We start from the raw sequence: 23275 nt of genomic DNA, 5'->3' as shown, positions 1-23275 counted from the left end.
GCAGGTAGGGCATCCGTTATTTCATATAATATATCACATTTATCTGTTATTTATATGCAATATCTAGCCATGTTGGGATGCACAGTATTACATTATTAATCATATCAGTTCTTTAAAGTGGTACATTAAGCTACTTTACTCTTAAAAAATAGCTTCCTTGTGGCTTCTTTGAATCTTTTCTAAAAGGATTGTACTTGGAACATTGTCTAAAAACATAATGCTCAGTTGGACTGTTTTACAAGATCCTTGATTTTTCTCCTAGAAAGGATAAACCGAAGAGCATATATAGAATATAGAATATATATATAATATATATAGAATGCTGATATCAAAAACCTCTATCGATCATTCAGCGAATATTTCTAAAAATGTAGGCCTATTCTTTTCTGAATAATGGGCTAGCATGCCCAAATACATCTTTCGCACATTTGTAGCCTATTATGTGTGAGATCGGTTAAGTGAAAAATAACCTCAAGGGATTACAAAAAATAGTATTTTATTGTCAAAAAATAAAAATAAATGAACAATTTGTTCGTCATCGATACTGACCAGCATTTCAACAAAAGTTCCATGAAATTGATAACGCTGCCTTTGCTAGAGCCTGTAGATAATAACTATACCAAGCGATGCTTAACCAGTTTTTTGATCAAAACAAAAATATGATTTTTTGATAAAAAAAAAACAAAAACAAAAATAAAATATTGAAATGCTTTCTGGCGCTGTACAAACAATGCTTAGACAAAGTGCTCTTATAAGTAACACAGCTCTGAGCTGGAGGAATCTCTTCTACAGTAAGTTTCTTCTCCCAGAGCTTGGTAAAAACAGTCTGAGGTGCTGTAGTGAGGAGACGTGTAGTCTGTGGCCAAGGTGCCGTCCTGCAGATTGGGCCAGTGAGACAGGCAAAAACAGTGCTGCAGGGTGCAATGCTGGTAGTGGTAACTTTCTGGCATAAAGCTGGAGCTCATGTCCATGCGTGTCGGAGAGTTGTAGCATGACGAGGAAGTGGAGTGAGACTCGGGCGGAGTGTAGCTGTTATAATCGACCAGACTGGGAAGACTGAACGAGTGTGTTGGTGAACTAGAAGCCTGGAAGAAAAGGAAGTGTTACAACGTTAGACGTTATCTAAACACACAGCAAAAATCCCCTAATCCTTAATGAACACCTAAGTGCTGGGCTAACATCCAGAGTGCTAAAATAACACATACAGTTTTAAATTAATACCTACAATGTGTTATTGTGTTAACAGTGCTGCAATAACGCTTATACTGCTGAATTATCACCTGCTACGTGGAATTAGCTAATTATTACATTATTTTAATTAGTATGCATGGTGCTGACTAAACACCTTTAGTATTGAATTAACCCTTACAGTGTTGAATTAACTCATACAAAATATAATTCATTTGTAAAGTTTATGGATTGACATTTTAACAAAATTTTGGAAAGTTGAATAAGTGTCTACACTATTCAGTTATGCTAATAGTGCTGAATTAACTCTTCATGATGTATGTACAACTACAATGTTTAATTATCCAAGACAGTCACAAGCAGAGTGCTGAATTAATTCTTACAGTATTCATTTTACCTTTAGAGTATCCAATGTCCAGCTGGATTTATATAAATCCAGTGTCCAGTGTCCAGTGACCAGCTGGACTTATTTAACTGTATAGACTATTTTCATTCAACACTGAGCTTTTTGGTAGTGAAAAATCTAATATTCTCTAGCCAAGCAATTTGCCTGTGTTTTTTTTTTGTTGGAGTGTTCCACTTTTACGCGGATTTCTGTTCGTATATCCTGGTTTAAAAATAGCATTAAAAAAACTTGATAATCAATTGGATTATCAAGTGTAAACCCCTATAGTTATATCTTTTGGATTGTATTGAATTTTATTCATACTGTAGAATGCACATTTTTTAAATGCCAATCCATGCTGCCTTTTAAAAAAAAGCCAAACCGAGGAAGGAGAAAATTAAACGAAACATGGTTTTGGTTAGCAGGTGTAAAAGTAATAATACATACTAAGCTGTTAGTGTAATATTCCGTGCATGAAGGGAAGTATACGTGCGGCCACTGTGCAGGAGCACTCGCACACACCGCAGCGCTGGAGCTGAAGTTCTCTGCAGGGATCATGTTCATCAGCAGCTGATCATCAAACATGTCCTCCATAGCCATATGCACGCTTTCTGCAAACTGTCGAGGTTGAAAATAATCATCCTGCGCCGAGCTCCCGCAGAGAATATCGAGCTGGCCTGCTGGAAAAGATGGAGAGAAAAGTACTATATAAGCACAGTGGGGTATTTAAATTGGGCATGTAAAGTCCTGAGATGATGTCACGAGTGGAACAGCCAACAGCTAAATCACATTTGAATAGAAGTTTATAAAAGGAGTCCTTACACATTTTAAGGAATCTTGCATAGCGTATCGTGTCTTTTTTTTTTTTTTTCAACTGTTCTGCATGACGATCCAATGGTTTCATATTGGAGTTAGTAAGTGGGAATTGCTTTGATTTGTGATCAACATCTATCTAAATAGCTTAAGAAGGCTTGTTTAGAGTGATGTTGCACTATTACATGCTGGCTCAATAATGTCGCTGTTTGTTTTTTTGTTTGTTTGTTTGTTTTTTTTTTGTTTGTTTGTTTATCTATTCTGTGTAGATGAGGACTGCCATCATTTACCAAAACCGGTGTGTAACTTAATGCAGAGACATTAGTTTGAGACATTATATCTATCAGTTTCAATGGGTGATAGTAATGGAAGATGGCTTAATGATTTCTATTTTGCCATAGGTATCTAATGATTGGTAATGATTAATGGAAACAATTTGTCAAACTCCCTTTAGTAGACTAAGGTGGGTTTTTTTTCAGTAGGGGTGTTATTTTGGATGCGCAGACTTTATCATTTCAATCGAATTGTTGGTTCAAACGTTTGTTAGTCTGGGTAGGTCTTTGTAGGCTAATAAGATGTTGTAGGCTGATGAACCTACCAGTCACTGGTGTAGAACAGACGTCGTGAGTCGTCACAGCTTGTTTTTTCTTTGGGGGTGGAGAGAGAGAGAGAGAGAGAGAGAGAGAGAGAGAGAGAGAGAGAGATTAGCACTCAGTATTTAATTTTTGCGACTTTTTTTAAACATGCTTTATGTCTATCTTCCAGTGTAAATATACCAGCAATGTTTGATTAATAATCAGACAGCCTTATATTGTACAAGAGCACAAGAGCAAGTGTGACCATGTCGAGCATTGTAACAGTTAGTTTCTGATTCATCCTAGTTACTGATTAAACACCAACCCACTGACACTGATTCGCATGAGAAACCCTGTATTATGCTAGGACATGATTTTGCTGAGCAGAAGAAGAAAAAAAAGTTCTTACTCTGGATTCTGCTGCCTGAAGTGCCCTACGCTTCTGAAGCAACTCCTTAACGGTGGTCTTCACCCGCACACCCTGGTACACCTTAGGTTTGTCTGGGGATGAAGAGAAAAATGTACACAACAGTAAATCCCTCAATGTCCCGAATGCCATGTTTATATTATACACTCATTTATGATTTATTTGTTTATTTTAAAATGTCGCAATTTTCCCAGTTCTTAGACTTTTCAGAATTTCAGTTTCAGAAGTTCACTTTTAGGGTTTTTTTTTTTTAAAGTGAAGTATCAACCTAATCATTGACAAAACAAAATAAATAAAATAAATAAATAAACGCCTGTTTACATAGTTGCGCAGCAGTCATTCAATGGTTCTTTGTAGCAGAGGCGCCAAGTACTAAGGATTTAAACGCTGCGCATTACAATAGGCTCACGTGCAGAAATGCAGAGGAATCCAAACTGTTTATGAAATAATGCATTTTCATTTTATACGACCCTGAAAAAAAATACAGTTTTACGAAACAAAAAACAAATAGTTAGCATTTCTAAAAAAAAAAATCACTCTGCTGTGACTAGTGGTGCAAAGTTGGTATGCAGACAGGGAAAAGGGAAAAGCACCGCACCCACCCCCGGCAACACAGCTAAATCCCGCATGTAATACGGAGTGTGAGGGAAATCTCCAGCGGCGTGTGTATAATCTCATCAAAACACTCCGGTAAGTTGCTAAACTTATAAACATTCATATGACTGGGAGGGGAATGCGTTTGAAATCAGCAAGTGGTTTGCAAGCTTTAGTAAAGTCTGTGCGACTTCTTGTGAAACGAAGCTCTTTGTGCTCCGTCGCTACTTTGTGGCCAGATTGGTGTGTAGATTAATGTAGACTACATGCTGCAGAAATGTAACCGAACCGATGAAGCTCGAATCTCTTTGAATTCCCGTCCCGACTGAAATGACTCTTGGTTCTAAGTGCGAGTTTAATAAATGTACTGAATCTAACATGTAGCCTAAATAGAGGAATTCCTATACGAACCGAGGAATCCAGATTAAAAATAGGCTGGTGAAATAGGTTGTATAACCACACAACCGACCTAAATAGGATTAAGTCAGGAATATTTAATTGGCCGTGTAGCTGTAGCATGTATTCGGTCAGTGGGCGTCTTCATGAAATCTTTAACATATGTCTAAAAGTTCCGTACAAGTGGGAAAATGGTTAAGATAAGAACAACGCCACGCCATGGCGGAGCTGATAGAGACAGCAAAGGTGAACCTGGCACTGATGGTGAGAAGATTGCGACAGGTTCGGCGCACACTCACACTTACTCTCATATAACTATTCATATGACTTATACCGACACATCAAATCGTTTCCCAGTCGGAAAATATTCTTTTTAGTATGCGCTCAGGAAGCAGATAAAAAAAAAACCTGGCCGTTATTCAGAGGGGGGAAAAAAACCTTTGGGCAAGATGCAAATTTAAAACACTAAATCAAGTATTAAACGAGTAGCCTACTACAGCCTTTTGAAATAATAAATGCGCCCATAAATCGAAAAACAGAAATATGAGACAGTCTGAGATGTCTAAAAAAGCATGCATATAAACACAATACGTGGTCTACTTACTATTACTTTTTTTAAAAGTGTATTAAAGTTAATCCTAACACAGCTACAAAAAAATCCCTTTCTAAATTGAAGTTTATTTTTTTAAACAAATTGCTATACAGCTGGTCAAAGAATGAATGAATTTGTTGGCCAGAGGCATGCTGTACCTTTCTGACCCGTTTAAATTAAATAATTTCCTGTAAGCTCAATATTTTAATCCATCTCCATTTTGTATGTGTTTTTTCCAGGTCCCAAAGGATAAAAAATAAAATGAGAAGAAAGAAGAACATTCACTCACCAGACATTATTGGCGTGAAGAGGAGCAGGACCCAGTGAAACACCCCAAGCGCCTGTTCTTGGCTCTATTATATGGGCAAGAACGAAATATTGATAAAATTGTCACAAAGTCTCAATCAATCACCCTCACGACACTCTCACTATATACAATTATGCAGTAATATAGCCAGGGAAGCATTAGTTTGAGTTTTTCTGCCCTCATCCCTACTATTTAAAGTCCCAAGAACTCAATGATTTGACAATGATTTGATTGCGCGATACTTTCAATTTGAATATTCAAAGACTTCGCAAAAATACTTATATCTTAGCTATTTTCGCCATCAGAGCGCATGTAAGAGCACCCCCTTTAATAGAATATTACATCATTTCACACTTTGACACAAAAACAAAAATATATTTTTAACATTTTATCACCCTTTTGATATTGATGCCAAGAGGTTGGCTGTGGAGCTCTCTTTGCACTTTACAATATGAAAGAGCGAGCAAATGTCATTTCAAACAACACACAACAACCTCAATATATATCATACAGTTCATAACCATATAAATAAATAAGAAATAATATGTTCTGTAGCTTGATTGTAAACCATTTTTCCAGAAATGTAGGAATGGTGGGCGTGGCATATAGTGGCAGCCATTTTGACCATCAGAGCATGGGGAGCTTGTGCTCTCTGACACATTTAACAAAAGTTAACAGTTCTCTAATGAACATTGAATGAATATTATTTTGTATCATATGTAACCTGAATTTTTATATTAATCATATGTAATCTGCAATGCTTTATCGAAGAGTTGCCCTCAGAGTAGGATATTTCTTGTAATTATCTCAAATATTTTAAAAACACAATCAAATGATGCTGTTGCAATATTGATAATATTATATGACAAAAAAATACATTTTTTATATTTTACATACTAGGAAGGATTTTGTAAATTAAAGCAAGAGGGCATTAATACAATTAAATGTGCTCATAGTTCATCCTATTTTATTAAAATAATTGTTTGTGTTTTTTTTTTGTTTGTTTGTTTTTTTTGCTGATGAACGTATATTAGAGTGTGATGCTTATCATAAGAACCCTAATATATAATATTAATAATATCCCATTAATGAGCTATTAATAATGGATTTATTTCAATATAGGACCAAATTTAACAAACTTCTGCATCAAACCTTAATGTCTACATAGTTTTTTGTTTTTTTTTAATATTTAACATATTTTTAATTTAATATATGTATATATTTTTCGTTTTATTGAGATTTTGGATTGATATTTTGTCATTATTTATAGGTAGTGCCTGCTTGCAGTCTTGTAGCGGGGTTTATCTTAAGGCATTGTAAGAGACGCGGATGCCAGATATTTGCGCATCACATGTCTAGTTTATATATAAGCTATATTTTGTTATTATGATCCACACATATATATGTATATACCTTTTGTGTGTGTGTGTGAGTGCTTTTTTTCTGTGGCATTTCACAGTAAGCTTGTGTTTAAAAGGTGTCAAATATTTTTGGCGTCGATTGGTCACTTATGCTTACCTAAATTATTTAATAGTGAAATTGAACATAGATAAATATCATAACAACAATATTCAACACAATAATTTTTTTGTGTGTATAAAAGGTTTTTCTGGTCGGCATGGGTTCTTCACTCCTGTCGCCACCACGTGGTTTGAAACGTGATCAGCAGGTCAGGAGCAGGGCAAAGAACATAGTCACAAAAGCATGACCGTGATTACAGCACAAAGTGGACTTTGCTAGTCTCTTTATGATTTTTTCTCTTTTTTCGTGAAAATTCCTGAAAGATTTTTTGGAATTTTCTTAACTAACAACTTATCTAAACCATTAAAAAGACCCGAGTACATTTTCCACTTTAATTGTGTGATTTAACTAATGTTACTTCAGACAAACCAAATAAATATAACCCATTATCAGTATAACCAATATAACCAACTTAACCATTTAGTTTACTGAAGTAATCTGATATGAACACTGTAAAACCGGATAAGTTCATTTAACTCAAAAAATTTGAGAAACTAATTACCTCAAAATTTTTAAGTTGATAAATCATTCTTTAAGCCAAATACACTTAAACATAACAAAAATTTAACTCAAACCTGTTATATTTAAGTGTATTTGACTTCTAAATGAATTGATTTGTTAACTTAAAAATTTTGAGGTAATTAGTTTCCTCACATTTTTTGAGGTGAATGAACTTATCCAGTTTTACAGTGAAGTAATATGAAGTAGTATAGTAAAGAAATCGCGAAGTCTATTACTTCTGCCAAATTCACATACAGAAGCCTAATGAATCTTATCTATCTTTGTCAATTGTAACAGTTGTTATTCTGTGCAAAGCCCTTAAGTATCAGAATTTATGAAGGATTTATTAACTATGAAGTCGATACAACAAATGCCATTATGTGGCCATACATTTTGCACAAAAAGGACAAATCAGATCTATAAATTCAGATTTGCCCTATACATAATTCAGTAGTGCCAAGTGTTAGAGTTTTTGGTTTCTTTTGGCACACCATGTTTAAAACTTGGACAATCGACTGATTTGTTTATGTGCTTTGTTTCCATGACAATATTACACTGTTATCTGTCTAATCTTTTATACAGCAGCAAAGTTGCCTACAGTAAGTCCAGCCTAAGAGTTGTAATGTATGATAACATTCAGAATAACCAAAAGGCCAAGAAAATGTTTATGGAAAAATAAAGGTAATACAATAAAGGTAAACAGGGCAAAAATGGAGAGGATCTATACAAATAAAACAAATTATTTCAGTTTATTTATTACGTATACTTTCTTGTCATGACATCACCACAAACTCTTGGATTAATCTCTTTTGAAAGTAGACTCATATTAAAAAAATTATATTTTTAATTGTACAAGCATCAAAAACATGCAATAAATCACTTTATGGAGCAGGTATTTAATTAAACTATTTTTCTCTTTTTGCTTTAAAAGATACATTACAGTACCATCTAGTCATTTTAATAATAGATTAGCAATATATCAGTGAAATATATACATATAAAATTATATATTAAATGCAATTATTTAAAAGTTAAAAAGGAATGCCTTGTGGCTCTTCTCTATTCAACGTCATCTTACTAAGACGTCTTGTCCTCTTGAGTTACATTTCCCCTTTCTAAGGAGTTTGGTTTTTGTTGAATAAAAATGCCTTAATATCCAGTAGTGTACTCATGTGTGTTAAAGTTTTTTTGTTTGGAACTGATCCACCAAAAATGAGCTTTAGCTCCTGGTGTTTTAAAAGTTGAAATGGACTGTCCTTTGTTTCTCCTATATTCAACCAGCTTTGGCATGTTTGCAATTCAAATGCTCTGCATCAGAAAGTTCTTCTAATTTCACAGTGTGACCAAACTCCAGTGGCATCTTCTTTGACCCATGGCAACATGTCATTCAGGGCAGAGGGGGCATTCTCAGTGTCCTCTGTGGACAGAGATGGGAGTTTAGCTACATGTTCACTATATGTTGGGCATGGGAAGCTGGAAGGCAGCTGGAAGGAAGAGTGATATGGCATATCATCCAGGGTGTGCAGAGAGTAAAACTGCGACGATCCCATGCTGGAGCTCCTGGAGGACGAGCGGTACTGGCCGGGGCTGGACGGCTCCACTGGTGCAGGAGCCAAACCATTCCCACACAACCCCTCTGTAGGCTCCATCCCGGCCTGCTCCCAAGAATCCCTCTGCACACACAAACAAGACTCAGATTCCTGGCTGTGTGTTAATTCTCAGACGTGGAGGATGGCAATTATCTTATCAGGGAACATGATGTTTAGCCTGTGGTACAAGGCTGATAACATGTCTTTGTTTTAAGGAGGCCAAGCGTATTAAAGGTTGTTTTAAATGGAATTAAATAAAAAGTGTGCATAAATGAGAAAATAGTAGATTAGAAATTAGCACAATGGTCTTGGAGATATAACATTTTGTTACAAGGTATACAAGGTATATACAGGAATAACAATAAAAACACACTTGACTTGACTATATAAATATTTAGTCTGAACAGAATAATGAAACATAATCAGATTATGCTAAAGTGTTGTGGATTTTTGTTGTACAAATTGCTGCCATGATCATTATTTTAAAATAGCCCATTCATAGAAATAAGATCCACACCACACATAAAATCCACACCGAACTAATAGCCTTACCAGCATAAAGTGAGAGGTATCTCCAGGAAAAGGGGGAAGCCGAGTGCCCAATGCAGTGGACGAGAAGATAGAACTTCCTCCTCCAGAGTGAGCAGCACTGCGGTAATCACTGAAAGACTCTGGGTAGTAACTATCTATTAGGGATGAGTAGGTAGACATGGGCATAGTGTCACAAGAGAAGGACTTCCCTGTCAGTGCTGAAGAGTAGATGTCTGTCGAGAACTGCTTGCTCGAAGAGCAAAACTCAGCATCAGAAAAGAATGGTCTTCTCATGCTGTAGTATCCTGGTAGTGGATGGGAACCTGAACACAGTTTGAATGAACATGAGTGCTGCACATGTTAAGTAGACTGTGATTTATTGTAATAGTAGTGACAGCCAGTCTAGAAAAGCTATATAAATGCCTGTCATAAGTTAACAAATACAGAGCAAATAATAATAATTATAACAACAACAACAACAATAATAATAATAATAATAATAATAATAATAGAAATAGAATGGCACTCATTTCATAGTAAGACCAAGAAAGAACAACTTCCCTGGTTCTACTGTACTGTTTTGCATGTTGTGGATAGTGACTCACTGTGCAGACATGCAGACCTTATACTAGGGCATCACATATATCTTACATGATTGCTCTCTAGGGACACTATCTTTGATACAGTTCAAAATCTGACAATTTTGTCCATGTTATCTGGATTAATAAGATAACCTTAACATTAGCCAAGAAACAGCCCTGTGTTTAATTGTCTGGTCAGTACTTGTTTGGCTGAATAGCAAGCAACTTCTGGTGTCAAGCCAAAATTATTGTTGCTCTTTTTAATTTAAATGAAGTTGTTGCTTTCTGCACTAGTATGCCAAACTAGTTTGTCAAGTCAATAAATAAATGTATACTAAAATTATAAGCATGTGTGTTCTTGTTAAAGTTTCTTTATACTTTCAGTTGAAAATGATCAATGATCATTATAAACCAAATGGATGCTTAAGCAAGGGGCATTATATATATATATATATATATATATATATATATATATATATATATATATATATATATATATATATATAGTGTTTTTAATGTTTAAAAAAAAAAAATCTCACCTGCCATTTGGACAAGTTGGCTCTGAGCAGACACCCCCTAAAACAGAGTTGAAGGAGAGAGCTAAATCTCAAAATGTATTGTTTTATGTAAATGGTATGGCATATGTTTATGGCCGGATAAGAACGTAGGTTATGTATCTTTATTTATACTGAAATATACCTCTATCTCTGCATTACTGAGAGAAACTGGCATGTAATCTTGAAGACTAGGGACTGTAAAAAGTAAAGCTATAGTTAGGAATACTCATCCGTTAATAATTTTTTGGAGACATGGTCTTGTCTTGTGGTTTAGGATATTGCAAGTGTGCTCTTGATGTGTTTAGTTTTGCACAAATTTCAATGCATTCAGGTCCCTTTAGTTTAGAATAGAAGCGTTCTCTTTTTACCTAGTAATTGTTGTTGGTGTGCTTTGGGTGGAGCAGTCTGCTACATATGAATAAGACTGAGTTTGAATGGTGGTTTCAATAGCTATTATTATTTTACATGCTGGTAAAAAGTTAAATAATTGAATGTGTCCATTAGTTGCACTTCTTCTTCTTTGGCACGCTTTTCTACCTCTTTATAGTTTGTCTTAAATAACATATTTTGTAATATTTGTATGCATTTTTAAAGATAATTTAGACAACTTTTGCTATATAATCTGCAAATTGTAAAAAGTATAATAATAATAATAATAATAATAATAATAACAGAATAGAAAACTATTCAAATGAACTGCACTTGCTATTGTGTCTTTTCCTCAACACTTAATACAACCTACCATACATCAGGAAATAGGCAGCTCTCAATTAAAGAATTATATATTAAATGACACACTTTACAGCTCTCATTTAATTATTTCACTTAGTTTTGTTATCCAGCTTGTGATGTAGAGATTACATAAAAGTCACAAAACAAAACTCTTATAAAAGCAAACATATAAAGTCCACATGGAAATCATGTTACCATGTCAAAAGTGGATGAAGCAGCGCACAGCAGACAAAACTGATACGATGGAGGTTCTCAATCATTTGCATATTACAATCATGAAAGAGTCTATATCAACGTAACCCTGGCTGGAGGGCAAGCAAATTTTGAGGCCTGGATTTGAATGTCATTTGCCCATCACAAGATTTGGCCGTGTTGCCTATCTACAGCTCAGTGCATCTCTGAAGGCAGGGTATGAAAATGTTGTTGTGCGAAGAGGCAAGCTCTGCACCTGAAAGGCACTTGAAGAAAATGTGATGAGCTGGAAGCCGAGAGTAGGTTGGATTCAAAGATGTTAGATGTAATAGCTGAACAAAGCGTCATTCTGTGGTCCTGTTTTATGTTATGTATTCTTTGTTTTTTGTATATTAGGGTCTATAGCTTCATAAAATTATTTTAGTTTGGAACCCATTCTGATAGGGAAACACTTTTTTGTAATGTTCTACATAGAACGATTAAGGGGTCCTACAGATGGACAACTAAAGAACCCTTAAATAAATTCTAGATTTGACCTTGACAGATGTCTATTACTTCTACTAGGTTACATTACAAGCACATTCATTGACCCTTCCTGTTACTGGAACATTTATAAATTATGAGGCTCTACTGATATTATTATTTTTTTTAATCATGTGAGTATAAACCTCTCTACCTTGTGTTTATTTAGCAGAGGTTGTCCCACCCCACATATCCGGCTCAGTCTTCACAATACAATTCATACAGTTCACATGAGTGGCAGGCCCTTGAGATGTAAAGCAATAAGGCTTTATACAAAAAAAAGAACATCCCCTATGAGGACTTTTGGACACATGTTGATATCAGACACTGGTAAATCTTTTTAAAGAACCTGTACATGCTGTGTAAATCAACACCTGAGGCCATTCTGAGTAAAACAGAGGTGCAAAAACCAGCAAGGTGTTTTTACAGCTCAAAGTGCCATCAATATTAAAGGATTAGTGTCCTCATGCCAACATAGTCATTCCATGTAGACCATGACATCCAGCATTTTTAAGAATACAAAATTTGCTTGTACTTATTCATTTGTTTTTAATATGCAATACTTAAATATGTGTGTGAGATCTTCTCAGGGTTCAAATACACTGTCTTACATTGAATACATATTTTCTTATTTTCCACGTGTAAACCCGGAGATGCTGAGCCTTGTTATCTTTAATCTTATTTAGTACCCTGGTGTCTTCCTAGTCTTGTTCCATGTCCTAGTTTGCCTGTGATTTATGTCTTGGTTGTGTTAATTCTGACTACATCAGATCGTTCTTTGGAGATCTATAATACCTTTTTCACTAAACACACATAAAAAGATTTGTATTCCACCGATCACCTCAAGCTGACCATTAGTACATACACCGTTCTGAAGTTCCCACGGGTGTCCATATACAGAAGCAAAATTGAGAGATGTGAGAGCAGTAACAGAGCAAAAAATTATAATAATAATAACTATAAACACAAAATAGATGTGCTTGAGTATATGTGCAGTGCAGTAGCCTATGGGCCACAAGATACTGTAGTTCATATTGCACACATACCTTGAAGCACAAACAGCCAATACAACATACTAGTGTGGTGAGAGGGGGGAAAAACCATGAAATGCAAATACACTTTACAAACAGAACAGTGGTGGCATTTGCCATTGCTAACACAGAGGAGAGCTGAAGTGAGCTGACAAACTAACCAGCTCTATTTTTTTAAATTAAGCAGAGCAGTATTTAATGCTTGATGCTCAGAGCTTTCTGCACATGTGACTCACTTTCTGTTGCTGTGGATGGTCTCACATGGATACCCTAAAAATTTGCAGTTCCCCAAAACAATTTATGTCCAAGCCTCAACCCTGTTCAGAGGATAATCTTGGATACTTGGACAAGTTAACTTGGATACAGTCAATTTGTACCTTCTATAAACCTGCTGCTGTAATCACAAAGCCTGTCTCAAGATTATGCCTCAAATTCACACTCAATATCCTTTCACTACACTTAATACTGTTTGCATTTATTCTTCTACAACTGAATACTGTAATGATTTATAATTCCAAAATATAGCTATATATATCTGCCACTCAGAAGATGATGGGTTCCCTTTTGATTCTGGTTCAACCAGTTTGCTCATCAGAGTTTTAAATCTACATCCAGATTCTCTGACAAGCTGCTTTATGACAATGTCTACTGAATTGAAAGCCCTAAAGATCGCTGTGGATTTTCTTCCTCTTTCCTTTTAAGAACAGCTTACAGAACACTCAAGTCTCCACCAGTGAACAGTTGATAACTTCAGTTTGATACGATAGACTTAACATTAAAACTTTAATTATGCTCATATTCAAGTTCCTGTTAACATACTTAACAGGAACGCACTATTTGACTATAGTATACAGTTATAGGAGATAAATTATTTATAATAACACTATCCACTGGCACCCAGAAGAGGATGGGTTTCCTTTGAGTCTGGTCCCAATCAAGGTTTCTTCTTCTTGTGTTCTCAGGGAGTTTTTTTCTTTTCCCCTGTCACCTCTGGCTTACTCATTAGAGATATATTTAAATTTTTAATTTTCGTTTTATATCCAGATTTCTGTAAATCTGCTTTGTGACAATGTCCATTGTTTAACATACTATATAAATAAAATCTAATTGAATTGAATTTACTGAGATGCTTCTGCCAAGGTTCTTTTGATGAAGATGTTCATTTAATTAAATTTTTAAGTAGATAAATTCAATGAATATATATTTTTTTTACTTTACATTTTGTTTTTTGTTTTTTTTTACCATAAGTATCTAAATAAATTGGCATACAGTACTGTGCAAACATCTTAGGCACCCAATTTCTTTTTTTTTTATGCTTTTTTTTTTATTTTGTAAAAGATGCCTATTTGATGGCGTCTGCATTTTTAGATTTCCAAACATCACTCTTTCAACCAAAATAAAACATTACAAGAAAATGTTTGTATGCCAGTAAAGAAAGTAACATATTACATAAAACATATTGCCATATTCTACAAGATGCCAGAAAAAAACTTACCAGCCAATTTATTTATAAAGCTTTACAAATTGTACTTGGGATTACTGATGTTTTTTTAAAAGACTGGGTGGTCCCACTAAATATTTTGTTCATTTTAATGCTATTTACTGCTCTTTTTTAATGTAGAAAACATTTAATTTAATTATTTTTGAAGGCAAGGCATCTTTTGACCATTTCTTTACATTTTCAAACAGCATATAACATTTAACATATATTTTCAAATAACATGTCATCATATAGAAACTGCTCATAATAAAGAAAGCTGTTCATTATGTTTTCATCAGACAAATACATGAAATAATAATTAGGCAAAATCCATTACCCAAATGTTTAATTCAAAGTACGTAGTTATGAAAAGCTTAAGCTCATGCTCAGCATGGATTATACTCTAAAACAGCTGGCTATTTAACTCTTCTACTGTTGCTATTATATTCAGACAGCAAGTGTGGCAAGTGCCTCCCTTTGCTGTGTGTCAAGTTTAGATCTGAATGTTTGTTTATACCTGTAGTTAAAAGGCCACAGACTTTATAAAAGCCAGCTGAAACTCAAACCACTTTTGTGTTGTCCTGGATATGCTCAATTTACTCTTAAAAGTTTATATTTATTTATTTATTCATTCATTCATTCATTATTAGGCATTGTTTTTATTTCTATGACCACAATAAAACGTGTATATTTACAAATACTTGCAGCTGCATTTGTGTCTGTTTTTGTATAGAAATTAAAGTGATGAATGCATTTTAATCAGTAAATAACATACAAAACATTTAACTGACAGATTACCAGTGATATCTCAAAATCTAAACTAAAACAAATTTGTTTCACGAGCATTTTTTTCAATTGCTAAGTGATGATCCTCAACAACACTACATAAACCTACTAAAATATAATACTTTGCATTAGATATTGCTATTTATTTAAGGAAATAGTGACCTAGAATCCTTCTTACAGGCCACATTTTGTGCCTTTAACATAAAAAAAAAAATCAGTGGACAGATATTTATTCTTGCCTATGCACGATGCGTGTGCTGCCGTGCCGTGTGCTGCTGTGCATAAAGTAACCTGCTTTTTGTGTGCTTGTATGTTGTGTGCTTTCTTTTCTGATACTGCGTGAATGAATCCAAAGCTAAGTTGGCAATGCAAACAGAAGCGGCTCCCCTGTGAAACAATAGTGAGGACTTAACCATGAAAGGCTGGCGTTGCTAGTGCAGCAAGATGTCTAAAAGCAGTATTCTAGTCTGTCTGGGACAACAATGGCAGACTTGTCTGTGGTCTGCAGGATGAACAATATTACTGGGCAGGTGTGCGAGATTTTGACTTTGCATAGGCAGACCACAGACCAAAACGGCAGCTTAACTTGCTGTGGCATGGTGTTCGTGACCATTTCCATGTAGGTTATTGTTGCTGCCTTCATTGTGAATGCACATGTGATTGCCGTGTTCCTTTTAGCTACTTATTGCTTATGTTTTGGTATTTGCTGATGGGCTTTACATTACCACACGGGATGGAGTAAAGAGCCAGACTGAAAAAGGCATATACCTAAGGCCAAAGACTCAGGAATCATTAAAATACAATGACAATCCTGTGTGCAAATAAAAGTGCAAAGCCATGCATAATGTTACTAGATAGCCATACCAACTGTTTTAACTGACTGTTTGCATGCAATAAAGAAGAAAGTCCATGGGAACAGTGATGCAGACTGAATTTCAGTTTAGCTTAATGTCCAGACATATTAGATGTTGAACTTACAGCATAACGTGGCCCACTGGTTTGTCGTGATCTCTTTTCAGCCAGCAGATCCTTCACAGTATGCTTGACTCTGACTCCCTGATACACTCGCTTGGAATACTCTAGGAAAAGCAAAGATATCACAACACTAAATGCCTTTGCACATTAAAGTACACATTATGTGACAAAAAGGTGAATTCTTCATAAATAATTAAGTAGCAAATAGGTCTCCCATTACATTTCAGTCTTTATCCCAAAAATCAATAGATAATTATTTAGATTTTGCCTCAAAATACTCATACATGTTGCTCATTTTAAAAAAAAAACTAATTAACTACTAATTTTTAGTCTTTAAAAAAGCCTTTTCCCCCAGAATTAAAGATTTATAATTGTGGCATCCAAAACTAAAAGAAATGAAACTGCATAATAAATATCAGCATTTAAAAATGAATGCTGGCATTTAAAAAAAAATGCTGATCAACGGTTCATGAATTGCTGTCCTGAAAATCATATCCGTTGATGATTCATATGTGAATCATAGGCATGCTTTGGCTTGAGATTTCTAAGATAACATTCTGATAGTAGTATGGATACTGTGCCTGCAGGGGTTTATCTGTCATAGTTAGGAACTTTAGGCAAGTTTTGATCAGTGCAAAATAGGCCCAAATTAAATCTAGGACTATGTAATATCATAGATGACTCATAAATACCACAAAACATGCATCATCTGAGGAATATTTAAGGACAAGTAAAAGAACAGGTCCGCTGGTGGGATGAGTTATTAACTATATATATTATATATAATTTTTACATTTATTTTTCTATTTTAGATTTTCTAAGTTTGTATTATTACTCACATGAAATAACATTCCTGGGTAGCAGATATCCCTGTTAACAGATGCCATATTTGCAATTTAAAATGCTCTGAGAAATTGCATGCAAAAAGCATAGTAGTATTATGTAAAAGACCACAGATTTATGAATGATCTGCAAAGGGTATGATGGGTTTCAGTGCCTCCTCTGCCTTAGTGACAAACTGATTAAAGTTCTTGATTAAATTGATTAAATTATGCACTGTTTTCCGAGCTCTAGATTAGCTTTTGACAGCTATATGATCTTTGTAACCTTTAGAATCTTCAAAATGGCAGTCTAATACTGTGAAATAATAAAGACCAAGGAAGTACAATTGTGAGGACAATACTATGTAAGAGATATAGTTTCAGTACTATAATATGGACCAATTAACAAAACTCATCTATAGACTGATTCAAAACACAGTGTCTTGAACTCCCAAGTAGAAATATAGTTTTAGCTCACTAACAAGTGTTATTGTAGGTTATTCAGCTTACCAGCTTCCATGTTGTAGATCACGTTTGCTTGCGTTGAGAGTATTTGGAAGGCCAAGTCACTATTCCAGCAAAATGGCAGTGTCTACTTCAAACCTTGAACAGAATTTGATCATTGTACCATAGACAGCAGATCTTAACTAAACCTAAATGCTACTTTTCCATCAAAGCTGAATGAGTAGGCAGCTTTTGAAATGACCATCACCAATTTGTTTAAATGCAAATAAATGGCAGGACGTTTTTCCAATATTTGCATCTATGTTCTAGATTAAAGAGGAGAGGACACTGAAAGCAAGGCAACATCACTGGCAAACCCTACTTAGGTGCCTTTTTGCCATTTGTTGGGTATTTTATAATTATATTGATTGAGTACCATGTACCAAAAATTCAGCATAAATGTACTACAGAAGTCGGAACATAGCACTAAACCAGTAGTATGAAAACAGAATTTTTTTATCATAATATAAATACAAAGAATTACCAAAGCAAAATATAATTTTGTAATCTTATTGTGTTGTAATGTCTTTTTTGGGCTGTTAGTTAGTTTAAACTGTATATTCATTTACTGTAAACTCATCCACTTTGTAAATTTTTTTCTCTTTATAAAGTTTGTTTTTGTTCTGGCTGTGTATCTGTTGGGCTTCTTCTTCTTTTTTTTTTTTTTTTTAACTCTACGATAAATATGTGGTTTAAATGTATAAAATTAATAAAATTAATATAATTAAGCATATTGATTTTTAAAAAGCCTTGGTATTTGGTGGATTGGTATGGAAATGAAATAGTATACTTAAAATAGTATTTGAATTTCTAAACATCTAAGTCCAAAGCCCATTTATATAACATGTCTATCTCTTCTCCAAAATACTTTATCTTTTTTAATAATATGATATTGTATGTACAGTGCAATTGAATATTGGATCACTTTAATTGGTACCAATTTACTGCACACTAAGCTTGGCACAATGTGAAACATTACATGATACATTACATTACATTATAAATCATTGAGAAAATGATTAGAAACAACATGGGAAACTGTCTTGTATCATTCATAAATCTGACCTGAAGGTGATAACATGTAATGTGTCAAAAGGATTAGGTGAGTCTAAAAAATTTTCAAGGTTGCGCTTGTATTGTGGCAGTGATGGTTCAGTGGTTAAGGTGTTGGTTTACTGCTTAGAATGTAGTGAGTTCAAAGCCCAGCACCACCAAGCTACCACTGTTGGGCCATTGAGCAAGACCCTCAACTGCTCAGATGTATAAGTGAGATAAATGTAAGTTGCTCTGGGTAAGAGCATCTGCCAAGTTCCCTTGATGTAAGAAAAAAATTATGTAAATGTTCTAACCTGTTGTCACTTCAGGGTAAATGTCAGTTAGTAAATTCCTTCCCTCCTTTCAGTGCAGAATTAATATGTTGGCTTCTTGCCAAACTGTTAGATATTAACAATATTATTGTTATTTTATTTAATTATTTACTTTCAGTAACAGAGTAAGAGCTTTTAGATTCTACACAGCGCTGTGCTTCCCTCTAGGGGAGGACTGTAGAGTAACACTTTAAAGTCACCCTTACTTCCTGTACTTCCGGTTTATATATAATCAGCATTGTGAAACCACTCAAATAAAGTAGAATTTTTTTGGTAACCATGTCTTGGATGTCTGGAAGTCATGACTACCTTCTTATCATTTTTGAAAATACAGCAATAAACAGGAACACTATCTAGTAATTTGTATAATCCATTTAGCCTAATAAAGTGCAAGTTGGGGGTCATGGAAATACAGAGATGAACTGGAAAAATATCTAGTCTGGTCTCATGGGAGTTTGGAGACAGCTCAGGAAAAGACAAATTATGAATTACAGTATGATATCCTCCCCTTGTCTCACTTGCCTTGTTATCAACAGGGAACAGCCAGTACACATTCCACTCCTTTTAGAGGGGAAATATCCCTCTAGCTAAGTACATGGAATCATCGGGTTACATTCTCACTCCCCTTACTTCGCCTTGTTCTTCTGACTTCATCCAAAAAAGGGAATCTCTCTGTAAAAATGTCATCAACTTGAAGACTGACGTCAATTCAAGACATATCTCAGTGCTACAGGAAAAGCTGAGCATGTATCTGAGAAATACATTTGTAATGTATAAAAAATACTATTTAATAAACCTCCACTGATACTTCTTACAGATGTCTTTAAAGTGTGGCACTGAGGCATTTCAGTTATATTTGCAAGTGGGTGTATATTTAAATGTGTGCCAACTATCCCATTCATTCATTTATTCCTTTTCTTCAGTAAGTCCTTTTATCCTGGTCAGGGTCCCAGTGGAACTAAAGTTTTCTCCAGGAACTCTAGGCACAAGGCCTATTCACACTTACTCAGTGTGCTCTTAGTCATCTATTCATCATGATCCTCATTACATCACTGAACAGCTTGCTTGAGGGGATGGGGGATAATCCTGATGTTAAACATGAATGAGACAGCCCTGCCTCTTCTGAGTGAGAGTGTTATATAAACAATGGTTGGGGAGAACTTCACACAGGATTTAGAGTTAGAAGAATTCCTGCACATATTTTACATTTTACACTAATCTAGGATCAGCACAATTTTCTACACCTGAATCCACACATAATCCTCGATATCCTTAAATCTGAAAGAACAAATACCATATATTTTGAGCCAGATGGAGCAGTTTGCTCCTCCTCCAACCCAATTTTATGCAAAATCTGCAGCAAATATAATGAATGCAATTTTGTTCCATTTTAGATGAATAAAGTTGTAAGGAAAGCCAGTGGTGCTAATACTGACCCTCAAACCTCAGAGTTGTTTTATAACACATACTGAAATGTTTCATTATGAGTAGGTTCAGTATCATCACCAATTAGATCCTGTCCTACTTGCATCTCATTGCCTTGACTACCCATGAAGGTTTGTGCTTCTAAAAAGGTTAGTGTTCACAGGTCTGTGTTCTGTCTAAAAGAGGAAGATAAAATTAGATGAAGCATTGTTAGGAAGCTTCAAAATCAGAGAAGCATCATTTTGACTTGTCACTATTCTAAAAACTAAGTTTTAGTCTTGTATAAAAATGGCCATAAGTAGGTATATGCTAAATTTATAGGATCATGCCAAACATTTCTGTCAAATGCCAATTATCATATAATGAGTTAATCTTATATCTTTGAGGAAATGGTATCTAGAACCCATGCATATATGCACATACAATTTTTTATATATATATATATATATATATATATATATATATATATATATATATATATATATATATATATACATACATACATACACACACACACACACACACACACACACACACACACACACACACACACAGAGTACTGTGCAGAAGTTTTAGGCACATGCAAAGAAATACTGTGGAGAGCAATAAAGAACAATAAACAGTAGTAAATGAAACAAAGTCAATATTTGGTGTGACAAAAAATTTACAATAAAAATAAAAATAGTAGTCTCTGGTAGAATTAGTGCAGTTTTATAAGGAAATGAGCTGTAAGTTTTATTGAGAGTCTTGCAGAACCAGACACGGTTCATCTGGAGACTTTGACTGTCGCACTCACTTCTTATTTCTGCAGCAAAACCCAGAAGCCTTCATTATGTTTTTTGTCTGAAAAGTGTCTCTTACTTAATATACTGCGTTCTTTAATGACATACAAACATTTTTCTGTAATATTTAATTTTCTACTAGAAAACTAATATTTGGGAATCTAAAACGTTTTTTTTTTTGTACTGACTCGATAATGTAGAAGTCATAAAATAAAAAAATCTATAACCAAGTTTGAACTAAAAAAAAAATAGGGTGCCTAAAACTTTTGCACAGTACTGTATAAATGATCGAAACTTAGGTCATATAAAGTCAGATAAAATGATAATCATATATAATAAAATGATGACAAAAGTAACTAAATACTAGTTTAACTAGTGAGTTCCCCAGTACCCTCACATGCAATAAATTGCTGGCACTGCAATTTCCCAGGCATCAGAAGAGGAAAAAGTAAATGCCACCATTCCTGACAGTAAATGTCACAATGTTCATTTGTCACTGAGGTACCTCAAACTCCAGAGTATATAGAACGAAATAATGGAACATTGCAGTGAGTGAAGCAGAACTTTATAAATGTCAGGCCTAAGCTTAAAAGTACAGCATAATGCATGAGGCTCCATTTCAGCTGATAATTAAGAGTAGCCCTGCTGTTTTAATAAGGCATGTTTCTCATTACTGTACTGGTCGCAGGACACCAGGCAAAACATGCGTTTCTGTAGCAAAGGATGGAAACAGGGACCAAGATTATATAATTAAACCCAGCAGCACTGAGTGAAAGATTTACATACACACCATTAGAGAAAATGAAGTTCATTGCAGTTAAATAGGTTATTAGACGGGGCCAAAAACTGTATATTAGCATACATAGATCTGTATACGGACTTTGTGTGTAAACTGTAGACGAAGATAGAGCTTTTCTTGACAAATCTTGAATCTTGCATCTTGAGATACGATATCTCCTAGAAAGTCATTGGATCTTGGGCATACTTTCCTGTCATGAATACTGAATCTTTAATGTGAACTATCACTGAATGTGTCTGTTGGTTCAGTGTGCAGATTTGAAAGCATTTCTGTGTTGTGTTTAAAAAAAATATATTGTTATAAAATGAAAAGAAACACAACATGTAAAATTTAAATTTTAGGTTATATAAGTAGTGTTACAGATGCACCTCACTGAGAGCCAAATGTTTAGCCCACTGCAGGATGAACAACAGCTGCTTCTCAGCTATGTGTCTCCTCAGAGGCAGGAGATTTTTCCATTTCTTATTCTAGTATACTAAAAGCTTCACATAGGCCTATGTGGGTGAAACTTTGTTTTAGAAAGTGCAGGGAGAGGAATGATGACAGGGCACTGAAAAAAAAACACAAAACGAGGCCAATCTGTGCTAAAAAAAAAAGTTTCACTGTCTGTATCAAACGCTTCTATTTTAACCATCATGTAAATCTATACCAGCTTTACTAGCTCTCGAGAATGATGGATTTTGAATTCTTTTAAAATTTGGTTGACATGGTTTACATTGGATTTTCACTGGAAGCCCTTTAGAAGCAAGAAAGAAGTTAAAAGTTTGATTAAACTGGCATTATAATGACAGATACATGCCATAAAAATATGATACAATGTTGTGATTATAGACTTCATCACTTGACATCACCTGACCATCACACCCATATGTGCTTTTGAAACATCAGATTTCAGATTTAAGTCCTCTTTGCTGTTATAATAACCTCCATTCTTCTGGGAAGGCTTTCCACTACATTTTGGAGCATGGTTGTGGGGAGTTGCTCATTCACCCTCAAGAGCATTAGTGCTGTCAGGTGATGAAGCCTGGGGTGGAGTCACAGTTCCAATTCACCCCAAAGGTGTTCAGTGGAGTTGAGGTCAGGGCTCTGTGAAGGCCACCCTAGTTCTTTCACACCAACCTTGGCAAACCATGTCTTCATGGAGCTCATGGAGCATATTTGGCGCTCTTAGTTCAGTTAAGGGAAATTGTAATGCTACAGCATACAAAGCAATCCTATACAATACTGTGCTTCCAACTTTGTTGTAACAATTTATGGAAGGCCCACATATGGGTGTGAAGGCCAGGTGTCCACAAACCTTTG

General features: G+C 34.9%; 2 protein-coding genes across 5 annotated transcripts; both read right to left on the bottom strand.

Annotated features, from left to right (window-relative positions):
* Positions 1–362: 362 nt before the first annotated feature.
* Positions 363–5346, bottom strand: linc.pou2af1 (lnc RNA pou2af1). 4 transcript variants are annotated; one of them, XM_053647713.1, is made up of 5 exons: positions 3710–3771; positions 3371–3462; positions 2985–3033; positions 2021–2253; positions 388–1085 (listed from the first exon to the last, which is right to left on the bottom strand). In XM_053647713.1, the coding sequence occupies exons 1-5, from the start codon at positions 3726–3728 to the stop codon at positions 750–752; spliced, it is 729 nt and encodes a 242-aa protein (XP_053503688.1). In that variant the 5' UTR covers positions 3729–3771; the 3' UTR covers positions 388–749. The 4 variants fall into 4 exon arrangements, with proteins under 4 accessions (XP_053503690.1, XP_053503687.1, XP_053503688.1 ...); XM_053647714.1 differs by lacking the exon at positions 3710–3771 and adding an exon at positions 5260–5346 and having other exon boundaries at positions 389–1085; XM_053647715.1 differs by lacking the exon at positions 3710–3771 and having other exon boundaries at positions 363–1085; positions 2096–2253; positions 3371–3520.
* Positions 5347–7434: 2088 nt separating this feature from the next.
* On the bottom strand, positions 7435–17760 carry si:ch211-213d14.1 (POU class 2 homeobox associating-factor 2). Its single transcript, XM_053647757.1, has 5 exons — positions 17607–17760; positions 16279–16379; positions 10540–10576; positions 9441–9742; positions 7435–8972 (listed from the first exon to the last, which is right to left on the bottom strand). Exons 1-5 carry the CDS (start codon positions 17614–17616, stop codon positions 8613–8615), a joined length of 810 nt encoding a protein of 269 aa, XP_053503732.1. The 5' UTR covers positions 17617–17760; the 3' UTR covers positions 7435–8612.
* Between the last annotated feature and the right edge of the window lie 5515 nt (positions 17761–23275).

This window comes from Ictalurus furcatus, chromosome 17 (genome assembly GCF_023375685.1).
Source record: "Ictalurus furcatus strain D&B chromosome 17, Billie_1.0, whole genome shotgun sequence".
Lineage (NCBI taxonomy): Eukaryota > Metazoa > Chordata > Actinopteri > Siluriformes > Ictaluridae > Ictalurus > Ictalurus furcatus.
This window is presented reverse-complemented; position numbering and strand designations above follow the sequence as displayed.